Source organism: Rhinopithecus bieti, unplaced genomic scaffold (assembly GCF_001698545.2).
Source record: "Rhinopithecus bieti isolate Rb0 unplaced genomic scaffold, ASM169854v2 scaffold_18620, whole genome shotgun sequence".
In the NCBI taxonomy this organism is placed as follows: Eukaryota; Metazoa; Chordata; class Mammalia; order Primates; family Cercopithecidae; genus Rhinopithecus; species Rhinopithecus bieti.
This window is the reverse complement of record NW_016809631.1, coordinates 299,931-312,587: the sequence shown is the minus strand read 5'-3', so window position 1 is coordinate 312,587 and position 12,657 is coordinate 299,931. Positions and strand designations below refer to the sequence as shown.

Here is a 12,657-nt window from a genome sequence, read left to right as displayed (position 1 = left end):
ACAAATAGTAGGATAAATCAAATACATTACTGTCATTTGAAAATCAGGATTTTTAGCAACAGAGAATTTAAATACAAAAATCAATGAAGTTAGGTAAAAAATATGTGATCATTGATTTAAATTAGAGTTGTCAGTACTAACTCATGATACATTTTCTGCTTACAAAACAAAAATACCGATTTTGCAGAAACAATCTCCAACCCAGTAGCAATGAGTGTCTCGAGTACCCACATTACAGTCTAGAACTATCCCCAAAGGCTCCTTGGAGGAATAGCTAATTCCAGATCTGGGGCAAAAAAAATATCCAAAATGATCCTAAAATATCTTATCCTATTGGTAAGTAAAGAAACTATCAAGGACTACTGACCTTATGTGGGCTTTGGACTCAGGAGTCAATTTGGTAGAAAATTTGAGCATCAAACAACAACAACAACTAAACTGCCATTGCTGAAATTCTCCCTCCTCCAAAATTTAAAATCCATGAAATCATAATAATATTTGCCCTCAAGGGAGGGAAAAACTCATTCATTGGTCAACTCGGAATCAACTAGGTTAATTTCATATTTTGGCTATTGTAGATAATGTTGCAATAAATATGAAGGTGCAGATGTCTCTAATATAATGAATTCCTTTCCTCTGGATAAATTCCCAGTAGCAGGATTACTGGAACATACGGCAGTTCTATTTGTAGTTTTTTGAGGAACCTCCATACTGTTCTCCATAGTGGCTGTACTAGTTTACATTCCCACAAACAATGTATAAGAATTCCTTTTTCTCTGCATACTTACCAGCATTTGTTATGCTTTGTCTTTTTGATAATAGCCATCCTAATTGGGAAAGATGATACCTTACTGCCGTTTTGACTTGCATTTTCCTGAGATTAGTGATGTTGAGCATTTTTTCGTGTTTATTGGCCACTTGTATGTCTTCCTTTTTTTTTTTTTAATTTAATTTTTATTTTTTTAAGAGATGGGGTCTCACTTTGTTGCCCAGACTGGAGCACAGTGGTATGATTATAGATCATTGCAGCCTTGATCTCCTGGCCAAGCAACCGTGTGCCTATGCTCCTGGCAAGAGTAACAGCACTGTGGCCTCAATCCTGTGGCCAGCCTCCAAGTTAACCAACCCACTGTGTATACACATAAGCCCTTGGCCTGTAAAACAGCCTGGTGAGCCCAAAACCAATAACACTGCTACCACAACCTCTCTCAGCTTTGGCCACTGTGAAATTTTTAAATGCCACTAGTGTGGATTGTAGCTAAAGAAACTACACAAAGACTACACTGCTAAATCTACCTAGAACAAAGGCCAACATATCCCACCAAACTGATACCCCAGGACCCATTCATACAAATAAATATTTCCTGACAAATTCTGGTTATTATATTGTATTATGTTAGCTATTATAAATGGGATTCTCCTTCTTGATTTCTTTTTTGGCTAGTTTGTTGTTCGTGAATAGAAACACTATTGATTTTTCTATGTTGATTTTGTATCCTGCAACTTTACTGAATTCATTTGTCTGTTCTAAGAGCTTTTTTGATAGAGCCTTTGGCTTTTTTCTACATATAAGAGCATGTCATCTGCAAACAGGGAAAAGTTTACTTCTTTCTTTCCAATTTGGATGTGTTTTATTTCTTTCTTGCTTAATTGTTCTATCTAGGACTTACAGTACTATGTTGATTAAGAGTGGTGAGAGTGGACATCCTTGTTTTGTTCCAGCTCTTAGAGGAAAACTTTTCAGCTTTCCCCTGTTCGGTAAGATGTGGGTTTGTCATATATGGCCTTGAGGTACTTTCCTTCTATGTCTAATTCATTGAGAGTTTTTATCACAAAGTGATAAAACTTTTGTTTGATCATTTGATGCTTTTCTGCATCTATTGAGATGATCCTATTGTTTTGTCCTCTATTCATTGATGTGATGTATGATGTTTACTGACTTGCATATATTAAACCATCCTTATATTCCTGGGATAAATCCCACTTGGTTTTGACATATTATCTTTTTAATGTGCTGTTGGATTAGGTTTCGCAGTATTTTGTTGAAGATTTTTTGTGTCCATATTCATTAAGGATATTGGCCTGTATTTTTCTTTCTTGTTGCTGTTCTATTCTTACCAGGTTTGGGTATCAGGGTAATGCTGGCCACATAGAATGAGTTAGAAAGAATTCCCTTTGCTTCAGTTTTTTGAGATAGCTTGAGAATAATTGGCATTAATTCTTCTTTAAAATTTGAGAGAATCGAGGGGTGAAGCCATCTGTCTTAGACTCTTTTTTGTTGGAAGACTTTTTTTTTTTTTTTTGAGACAGATTCACTCTGTCCCCGAGGCTAGAGTGCAGTGACTCGATCTTGGCTCACTGCAACCTCTGCCTTCCAGGTTCAAGTGATTCTCCTGCCTTAGCCTCCCAAGGAGCTGGCACTACAAGTATGTGCCACCATGCCCAGCTAATTTTCGTATTTATAGTAAAGACAGGTTGTTGGCCAGGCTGGTCTTGAACTCCTGACCTCAGGTGATCCACATGCCTCAGCCTCCCAAAGTGCTAGGATTACAGGAATGAACCACCACGCCCAGGCTGTTGGAAGATTTTTTATTACTGATTCAATCTTATTACTTGTTATTGGTCTACTCAGGTTTTCTATTTCTTTTTGTTCAATCTTAGCAGGTTGTATGTGTACAGGAATTTATCCATTTCCTCGAAATTTTTTAATTTATTGGCATATAGTTGTTCAAGATATTTTCTAATAAACCTGTATATTTCGGTGGTATCCATTGTGATGTCTCCTTTTGTGTATCTGATTTTATTTATGTGTTTTTTATTTTTCTTAGTCTAACTAACGGCTTGTTGGTTTTGTTTATCTTTTCAAAAAAACAGCTTTTTGTTTTGCTGATCTTTTGTGGGGATGTCTTGTCTCAATTTCATTTATTTCTGCTCTGATCTTTATTATATTTCTTTCCTTCTACTAATTTGGGGTTTGGATTGCTCTTGCTTTTCTAGTTCTTTGAGGTATATCATTAGGTTGTTTATTTGAAATCTTTCTAGTTTTTAACAATATGTATTGATTGCAATAAACTTGCTTCTTAATACTGCTTTTGCTGTGTCCCATATGTTTGGGTATGCTGTGTTTTTTATTTTCATAATTTCAAGAAATTTTTTTTTATATATCATTCTTAATTTTTTTCTTTACCCATTGGTCATTCAGGAGTATGCAGCTTAATTTTCATGTATTCGTATAGTTTCAAATGTTTCTTTTGTTATTGATGTCTGGTTTTATTCTATTGTGGTCACATAAGATACTAGATATGATTTGATTTTTTTTTTACTGAGACTTGTTTTGTGTACTAACATATGGTCAGTAACTGGAGAATGTCCCATGTGCTTATGAAAAGAATGTGTATTCTGCAGGTGTTGGGTGAAATGCTTTGTAAATATCTGTTAGGTTCATTTGGTCTATGGTGCAGCTTAACTTCAGTGTTTCTTTGTTGATTTTTCTGTCTAGAACATCTGTTACAATGATGAGAGTGGGGTGTTGAAGTCACCAACTATTACTGTATAAGGATCTCTGTCTTTAGATCTAATAATATTTGCTTTATATATCTAGGTGCTCCAGTGTTGGGTAAATATTTACAATTGTTATATTCTCTTGCTAATTGGTCCCTTTACTATTATCTAATGTCTTTGTCTCTTTTTGCAGCTTTTAACTTGAAATCTATTTTGTCTGATATCAGTATAACTATTCCTTTTCAGTTTTGGTTTCCATTTGCGTGGAATACCTTTTTCCATCCCTTCACTTTCAGTCCATGTGTGCATTTACAGGTGAGGTGAAATTCTTATAGGCAACATATAGTTGAGTCTTATTTCTGAAATCCATTTAGCCAGTCTATATCTTTTAAATGGGGAATTTAAACCATTTACATTCAAGATTGTTACTGATAGGCAAGAACCTACTCTTGTCATTTTATTTATTGTTTTCTGGTTCTTTTGTATATTCTTCGTTCCTTACTTTCTTTCTCATTGCTTACTTTTGTACGTGGGTGGCTTTCTGTAGTGATAAGATTTGATTCCTTTTTCTTTCTCCTTTGTGCATTGGCTCTGCCAGTGAGTTTTATGGTTTTCATGATGGTAGTTTTACTTCTGGATGTCAGACTCTTTTGAGCATTTCTTATAAGACTAATTGATCTAATGGTGATTAATTCCCCTAGTTTTTGCTTGTCTGCGAAAGATTTTATTTCTTCTTCATTTCTGAAGGATAGCTTTGCTGGGTATGATATTCCTGTCTGGCACTTTTTTTCTTTCAGCATTTCAGATACATCATCCTATTCTCTCCTGGCCTGTAAGGTTTCTGTTGAGGAATCTGCTATTAGTCTAGTAGTTATTTCTTTATGTGTGACTTGATGCTTTTCTCTTGCTACTTTTAAAATTCTTTCTCTGTCTTTGACTTTAGACAATCTGACTCTAGTTTGCCTCAGAGAGAACATTTTGGGTTGAATCTTTCTGGGGTTCTTTGAATTTCCTGGACCTGGATGTCCATCTCTCTCCCAAGACTTGGGAAGTTCTCTGCTATTATTTCATTAAATATATTTTTCTCAACTTTTCCCATCTCTTCCCCTTCTGGAATGCCCATTATACAAATATTTGTTCACTTAATGGTGTCTCATATATCTTGTAGGCTTTCTTCATTCTTTCTTATTTTTTCTTCTTTTATTTCTATCTTCCTGTGTCGTTTCAAATAATCTGTTTTCAAGTTTAGAAATTATTTTTTTGCTTGGTCTAGTCTGTTATTAAAGTTCTCAGTTGTACCTTTTATTTCTTTTTTGAATTCTTCAGCTCTACGATTTCTGTCTGGTTCTTTTTTACAGTATCTCTTTGTGGAATTTCTTATTCAAATTATGAATTGTTTTCCTGATTTCACTGAATTGTCTGTCTGTATTCACTTGTATCTCACTGTGTTTCCTTAAGATTATGATTTTGAATTCTTTTCTGACATTTTTATATATTTCCTCTTGATTGGGGTCTGTTACTAGGGAATTCTTGCTTTTACTTGGAGATGATATGTTTCCTTGCTTTTTTGTGGTTGATGTGTCTTTGTGTTCATTTCTATGCATCTAGTGGAAAAGTCACCTCTTCCAATTTTAAGAATTAGGTTTTGTCAGGAAAAATTTATTTGTATGAATGGGTCCTGGGATACCAGTTTGGTGGGATATGTGGGCCTTTGTCCTAGCTAGATTTAGCAGTGTAGTCTTTGTGTAGTTTCTTCAGCTATGACCCACACTAGTGGCATTTAAAAATTTCTTAGTGTCCAAGGCTGAGAGGGGTTGTGGCAGCAGTGCTGTTGGTAATGGACTCATCAGGCTGTTTCACAGGCCAAGGGCTTATGCTATACACAGTGGGTTGGCTAACTTGGGGATTGGCTCACTATGAAAGGCCACAGTGCTGTTACTCTTACCATGGGCATAGGCACATGGTTGCTTGGCCAGGGTGGGGGTGTGCCTACCAGGAGAAGCTTGCAGAGCTGTTTCTCAGGTCCAGAATGCAGGCATAAAACTGCTTGGTCAGCCTGGGGACATATGCGTTAGGGGCAGCCCTTAGAGCTATTTCTCAGGTCTGAGATGTGGTAACACAGTTTCTCAGCTCAACTGAGTGCATGACTGCTGGAGGTGACCCAGGGGGCTATTTTGCTGTCTTGGAACACAGATACAAATGTGCTTGGTCAACCTGGAAGCATATCTGCTATGGGTGGCCCACAAGGCTATTTTTCAGGTCCAAAACATGAGCACGTTGCTGCCAGCCTGGCCTAGGGGCTTGTTTGTCAGGGGAGCCACGAGACTGATTCTCAGACTCATGACATTGCTGCATGACTGCTTGGCTAACCTGGTGGTGTTTCTACAGGGAAGAGCCTACCAAGGCAGTTTTGTAGGTCCGGGATGCAAGCACAGGCATGAAGCTATGCCCAATACATGGGTGAACAGTGCTTGGCTAGCCTGGAGGCATGCCCACCGGGAGCAACCTGTGGAACTGTTTCTCAGGCCCTCGTTGGGGATGCAGGGCCACTGGACAGTCCAGAGGCATGTCTGTGGAGAGCAAGGGTGCTACAGGGCTGTTTCCAGATCCTGGACTCATTTCCTCTCCAGGGGCACAGGGGCATATCAGCTGCTTGGAGGCTCAGGGACTGCTTCTGCTTAGAATAGCATATGCAGCAGTTTGGCCAGCTCAAAGGGAGAAAAGATCTGCGCAAGTCTCGCCCTAGGTGGGACTGCCAGACTATTTTTTTGACTGGAAGTGCAGCAGTAGAGGTTGGTTTCTTGGCTGTGCAGGACCAGAGTCACAGCTGATTCTGGGTTCTGGCTCCACACTGCTGGGGTTGTGGCATTCAGTCATCTCTGTGGACTTGTGGAATGAAGATGGAGCTTCCAGTGCTGGAGAGGTGCAATGGCTGCTAGCCCCCAGAGCAGGGTACATTCCAGAGGTGACTTTGGTCTCAAGATGGCCCTGTGCTGCAGCAGCTTGGTTCACAGAGGCTCGAGGGTAGATAGGGAGTCCACACCTTGTGCTCCTAATCTGGGGCAACGTAGCTGAGTGAATTCCCAGCAGCTCTGCAAACTGGGCTCAGGACTTGTGAGGACTGCAGGATTTTCCTGTTGTAAGGACTGTAGCTGTCTGCAGTATCAATAGAGCTGGTGGGGATCTTTTGCTTCCTTTCCCATGCAACAGGAAGTCCCTCCTGTCTCTGGGACAATCCAGTGTAGGTGGAGGAGACGGGACTGCAGCTGTCAGGTACCTCCACACTGTCCTCCTAGACTTCCAATCACCACAGGTGCATCTCCACTGTCCCACTGTACCCCCGCAGTCTATCTTCAACACTGCAGTCAAATTTTAGCTGTGTATTTCTTTCCTTGGTTCTTTTGTGTGAGGGGAGAGTGCCAGGCTTCTCTAGTTAGGCATCTTGCTCCCCTAAATCCATTCTTTTGGGAATCTTAATGTGAGTCAGACACGACTGAACTCCACTGGGCCAATGCTGAAGGACCATCCCAGCTCCAGAATTTCCCACAGGAGCTGAAGCTTCTGTTACAACTGCATTGCCATCTAACTTATTCTGATCAACTCTGGGACACCGATGAGCTCAAAGAGTACAGGAACCTTGTCTATCTCGCTCATCATTATATCCTTGGTACCTGAGAGAGTACCCAACACATACTAGGTGCTCACTTAAGAAGTGTTGGATGAATAAGAAATGAAGTACCTGAACCTGTCAGGAAAGAGCGAGACTCCAAATGTCGTAAGACAAGAAGGCATCTTTGTGGTATCTTGACAGTCAAGCAGCCAGTCTTGCCAACAGCTTTAGAGCTTAAACAGGACAAGACATGGTTTGTGAAGTACCTGGAACAATACTGGGCACATAAAAGGCCTTCAAGAAAGGTGTCTCCCTCCCTCTCTGCTCTGATGACCCTGTGTATTTGGCATTATCTCAACATGTTGGGATTTCAGTTGTCCTGTTTCCTGGTGGGAAAGACTATGGAACAGAGTTTGCATGCAGGAAGTTTACTAGGGAGTGCTTTCCAGAAAAATGCCTGCTCCTTTGTTGCTAGGGTTCTAAAGTCATTTGGGCTGCCCTTAGCAATGCCCTATTAGAGCTGTAGATATTCAGCAGGTTTCAGATTTAAGCTGGAGGAATAACAACTTGCTTTATCACATCAGGAACTTTTCCAGGAGAAAATAAGCAGCATAAATTTCTGGCTATGTAGTTTTAAGTTGACCTATCACAGGAAAGCACTTGACCACAGTTAATTATTATGTATTGAAAACATGTTGCTTACCAAAGATTTTAGAATATCTTTTTTTATTAAAAACTGATTAAATTTAAATTTTTATTTTTGCAAGGAGAAAGAATAAAAGTAAATGACTCATTAGGACAAGGAATGCATGCAGCAAACAAACAACTAATGCAGCTGAGATCTACTAGGAGACCTGGCAAGAAATCGCACTCTCTCAAGAGTAAGTCTCAAAGGCTGGAAAGCAGTGAGGTAAGGGCCCTGAGCCGAAGCCAATTAGTACTCAGTAAACAAATCAGATCATTTTGCTTTCTGCCCAATTTCAGGCCCACCTTCTGAGCGGTTCATATGAGAGTTCTTAAGAAAAAGAAAAAGTTCAAATTCCCATAGCAATTCAGTTTACAAAGTGGCTTCTATTTGATTTGTGGAGGAACAGCCTGTGTTTTGTTTTGTGTCAGAGCTTCTGAATGGCAATTCCAAAAAATGTGCTGAGTCATGAATCCCTAAGGAAAGAAGATTTTGACAAGAACAGGCAAGAGCTGTGACAGTTTCGTGATTAGGAATAACAGAGGCTCATTATTCTTCCAAATGAAGCTCTTTAATGCAAACATTAACCCTACACCAGTTCCCGGAACATTTGATGCCTGCCTCAGGTACAGAGAAGCAATGCATTTAAGAATGACGACAAAAATAATAGCTAATATTTTATTGGACATCTACCATGTCAGGTATATATACTAGGAATCTTATTTAATTCCCACAATAGCCCACCTGGCCACAGGGACCGAGATAGGCAATCTGGTTGTGGAATCACAACCTTAACAAGTGTGTACACTGCAGTCCCAAGTATTATCCATGTATTCATAGAGCTCTGATCATTTTAACTGACTGTGATTAAACACCTTACTCAAAGAGGGATCTTACTGACCATCCTTCATATATAAGTGACTATATAGCAGACGGTCCCAAGATTTTTTTTTCTTTTTGAGATGGGGTCTCATTCTGTCACCCAGGCTGAAATGCAGTGGCACAATCTTGGCCCACTGCAGTCTCCAGCTCCCAGGTTCAAGTGACTCTCCTGCCTCAGTCACCTGAGTAGCTGGGATTACAGGCATGTGCTAGCACACCTGGTTAATTTTTGTATTTTTAGTTGAGATGGGGTTTCACCATGTTGACCGGGCTATTCTCCAACTTCTGGCCTCAAGTGATCCACCCACCTCAGTCTCCCAAAGTGCTGGGATTACAGATATGAGCCACTGTGCCCAGCCCAAGATTGTTATTAATGAAGGAGAAAGTGCATGACACTGCTAATGTAAATCATGTATTTTATGTGCTCAGTATAATATTCCTAAGTAAAAGAGAAAATGAGACGTCCTTTGTTTCAAAATGGAGCTCCCCTTTATGTCCTGGAACATCCTGAGTTAGGATAATTCTATACCAATTGCTAAGTGCTGAGGCTACCTAAGGTCATGGGACTGGTTGGCTGGCAGATATGTTTTTGGTCATGACCTCCCAGTGCTGGAACTCCTGGTTCTTGGGAATTGTTCCTCATGAGCCCTTTAAAGATTGGTGGCTGAACTTTCTTCCCTGCTGACATGATTACCCTACAGAAAATTTTCTCTGTTCACTGAAGGATTGGTTTTAGAGCAACCCTCCTGGGTAGGCCTAATTTCTGAACCATGTTAGAAATTAAAAGGTTTACTTTAATTTCTACAAAGAGAAACATTTTGCGTTTTGGTTTTGGAAATTACTTATACTTTTATAATATGTTGTCCATAGTATTATGACAATTATATTTTAGATTATAAAATGAGGGTCATAATTTCCATCTCACAAGGTTATTATGAGGGTTAAACAACATAAGCTTGAAACATATTAAGAATTCTATAAATGATTGGTGAAATTATTATTAAGAATTAAGACCTGCAGAACACTCTTTACAACAAGAGGTAAAGCTGATATACCAGCTTTTTGGAAGGCAATGGTCAAAGTAGCTAAGCATTTAGAATATGCTTTTGTCCAGTCACCATGTTCCAGAGTCTGAATTATGCCGGGTAATTTATAGTTTTACATTCAAGTGATGTGTTACTATAATCGGGTGGAGAACTAAGAGGAGAGAAAGCAACCAAACTGATGCAAAACAAAAATATTTTATTGTAACTTAAAATTCATCCCCTAGACAATAGATAACGCCCACATTGGATGTTATTTAGTAGACATAGTGAAGATGCCTTTGGACAATTATCAGCACTGATGAACATGAAGATGTCACATCAAAGTCAAACTTTTCAGGTTATTGGGTTTCCTGAACATAACATTGGCAAAAGGAACTTTCAACACAACAGGTAGGTTTTTTTTTTTTTTTTTTTTTTTTTTTTTTTTTTTTTTTTTTTTTTTTTTTTTGTCACTTATTTTATTTACTAACCTTGACAGGGACTAAAGAATGAGGTACGGAAAATTTTCCAGAAGTCTGAGTGTGGTGTAGAAGTCCAAGACATCTTGGAGCTCCATTATTGCATTATTGAGTAGAATGAACTGTTAGGAAATTCTCCATACTCCAGGTTTACTACATAGAAAAGTACTATTTACCTACCTCACAGAGGTGTTGTGAGGATTCGTGCTTATAAAGTGCTTCAGGTGCCTTCGAAGAAAGGCAACATACAAGTATAAAATAACCATACATATTTCAAAAGAAATGAAAAGATGATTTTGGCACAATGGGAAGGGTGCCTCCTATTTAAAGAACACTTGGCTATTTGTTTATAAAAACCTCTGACCTCTTGGGTTTTTAAAAAATTATTATTTAAAAGAATAAATGTTTTCCATTGCCAATCTTATAAAAATTCTCAATCCAGGCTGTGTTACCAGAATCACTTGAAGAGCTCAATAAAACTATGGATGTTTGGGCAACAGCCTACACCAGCAGAATTAAAAGCTCCACACATGATACCCAGGCACCTATATTTTCAAAAAGATCTGTAGGGGATTCTGATGCACACCAAAGTTTAAAACCCATTTCTTTAGGAAAAAAAATCAATGTATTAAACATTGGAGTTTATCCCAAGGACATTTTTCTTAAGGTTAAATGCAGTTGAATAAGGGTATGAATTTCTTATTGCCCTTTTCCATTCCCGTATCCCACGGAGACTTAGAGCATGCATAGCACATGCACACACACACACACACACACACTCACTCACTTTTAGTTCTGCCCTTGAATTAAATTTGATAGTGGTAAAATCCGATAGTAGCAAATAAATGCTTCACCCGGAGGATACGCAAGAACTTGCAACTCATCCCCACTGTGCCCAAAGCAAATGGATGGTTCCCATTTGCCAGAACGGAATGATTAAGAAATGTGTTTCCAATTTGGAAACAGGCAAAATTAGCACTTCCCGGGAAACATCAGCTGAGTGGATGGTCAAGAAACAAAAGTGAGCAAGGCTGGAGTGGCCAACCATGAAGAAAGTCTACAGTGACTACTCCTCCATTTGGAGTTCACTTACATCTCAGCAAACACCTTAGGAACTGAAACAGTGTATGCTCAGTGGGTACCAAACAACATGCGAGTACTTCAGTGAGGTAAATAAAACAGAATAATGAAAACTGGTGACTGTAGGTTAAAATAACTTTGAAAAAAAATGACCAATTTGTTCCACTGCAATTCTTAAGGCTGTTTTAGTAACCACTTTAATTTCCTGGCTGGCTTGAAGTCTTCTGTTTACTAGCAAGTCAAACATAGAGAAGAGAATGATTTATTTCCTAGCGGGCTTCACACATATCTTATCATGCTGCTCGCATCACTTTTAAAATAGGAGTGGTCTCTCTAGGTGCCTTGCAGTGGAATAAATGGAGTTGGCAGAGAAAGTATACTTCTTTACACAGAGAAAGCCTTGTGAGGCTGGTCAAACTTTTTACAATGTTAAGAACTAGTGAATAACAGTAAAATAGAATAGTCCCATTTTTGGTGCGGGGAGGAGAAAGAGAAAAAAATACACGAGATAGAGGCTACGCATACACTACATAGAAAACAGGATATGTAAGAAATAATAATTCACTCAGAGTCATCCATTGTGAAATTTTGCTATAAGAAAATAATCTTGACTCTAGAAAATTTGCTTGAGAATCTGTTAAAATATCATTGCTATATGGTATAAAATAGCAAAAATAATATCTTCCAATATTCCTCTAAACATTAAAGGCAACTTTGTACAAGAAAGTTGTTGGAGCTGGCTTGGGGAGTTGCTTGTTGCATGTATTCCAAGAAGGCAAGGCTGCCAGCAGCAGAATAAAACCTCCCAGCAGGACGCAGAAGCCACTAAAATAAAATGCAATGTCATAGGTCTGGGTCCAGTCATAAAACCAACCTGAGAAGACAGTAAGAAAAAAAGTAAGTTTCATGGAAATAGTATGAACATCCAGCCCACACCCTAATTTCATCAGTTTTATATATAGTTATAATTATGATATGTATTACTCTACTGCTTCCAACGTGGTTTACTGGGAGTTAGAAGAAGAGAATCTCTCAAATATTTGGATAAGAATAAGCAGGCAGGCTGGGTGCAATGGTTCATGCCTGTAATCCCAGCACTTTGGGAGGCCAAGGCAGGTGGATCAAGAGATCAGGAGATCAAGACTATTCTGCCTAACATGGTGAAACTCCGTCTCTACTAAAAAAAAAACACAAACAAAAACAAAAACAAAAAATTAGCCGGGCGTGGTGGCAGGCACCTATAGTCCCAGCTACTCTAGAGGCTGAGGCAGGAGAATGGCATGAACCTAGAAGGCGGAGCTTGCAGTGAGCTGAGATTGCGCCACTGCACTCCAGCCTGGGCAACAGAGTGAAACTCCATCTCAAAAAAAAAAGAATAAGCAGGCACTTTGAGTT

At 39.1% G+C, this 12,657-nt stretch overlaps 1 protein-coding gene across 1 annotated transcript in view; it reads right to left on the bottom strand.

The window, feature by feature from the left end:
* Positions 1-9,900: 9,900 nt before the first annotated feature.
* SLC16A9 (solute carrier family 16 member 9) overlaps positions 9,901-12,657 on the bottom strand; it is a 64,236-nt gene continuing 61,479 nt past the window's right edge. The window contains 1 exon segment of the mRNA XM_017889928.1: positions 9,901-12,136. Coding sequence (XP_017745417.1) covers positions 11,958-12,136 — 179 coding nt within the window. The 3' untranslated portion in view covers positions 9,901-11,957.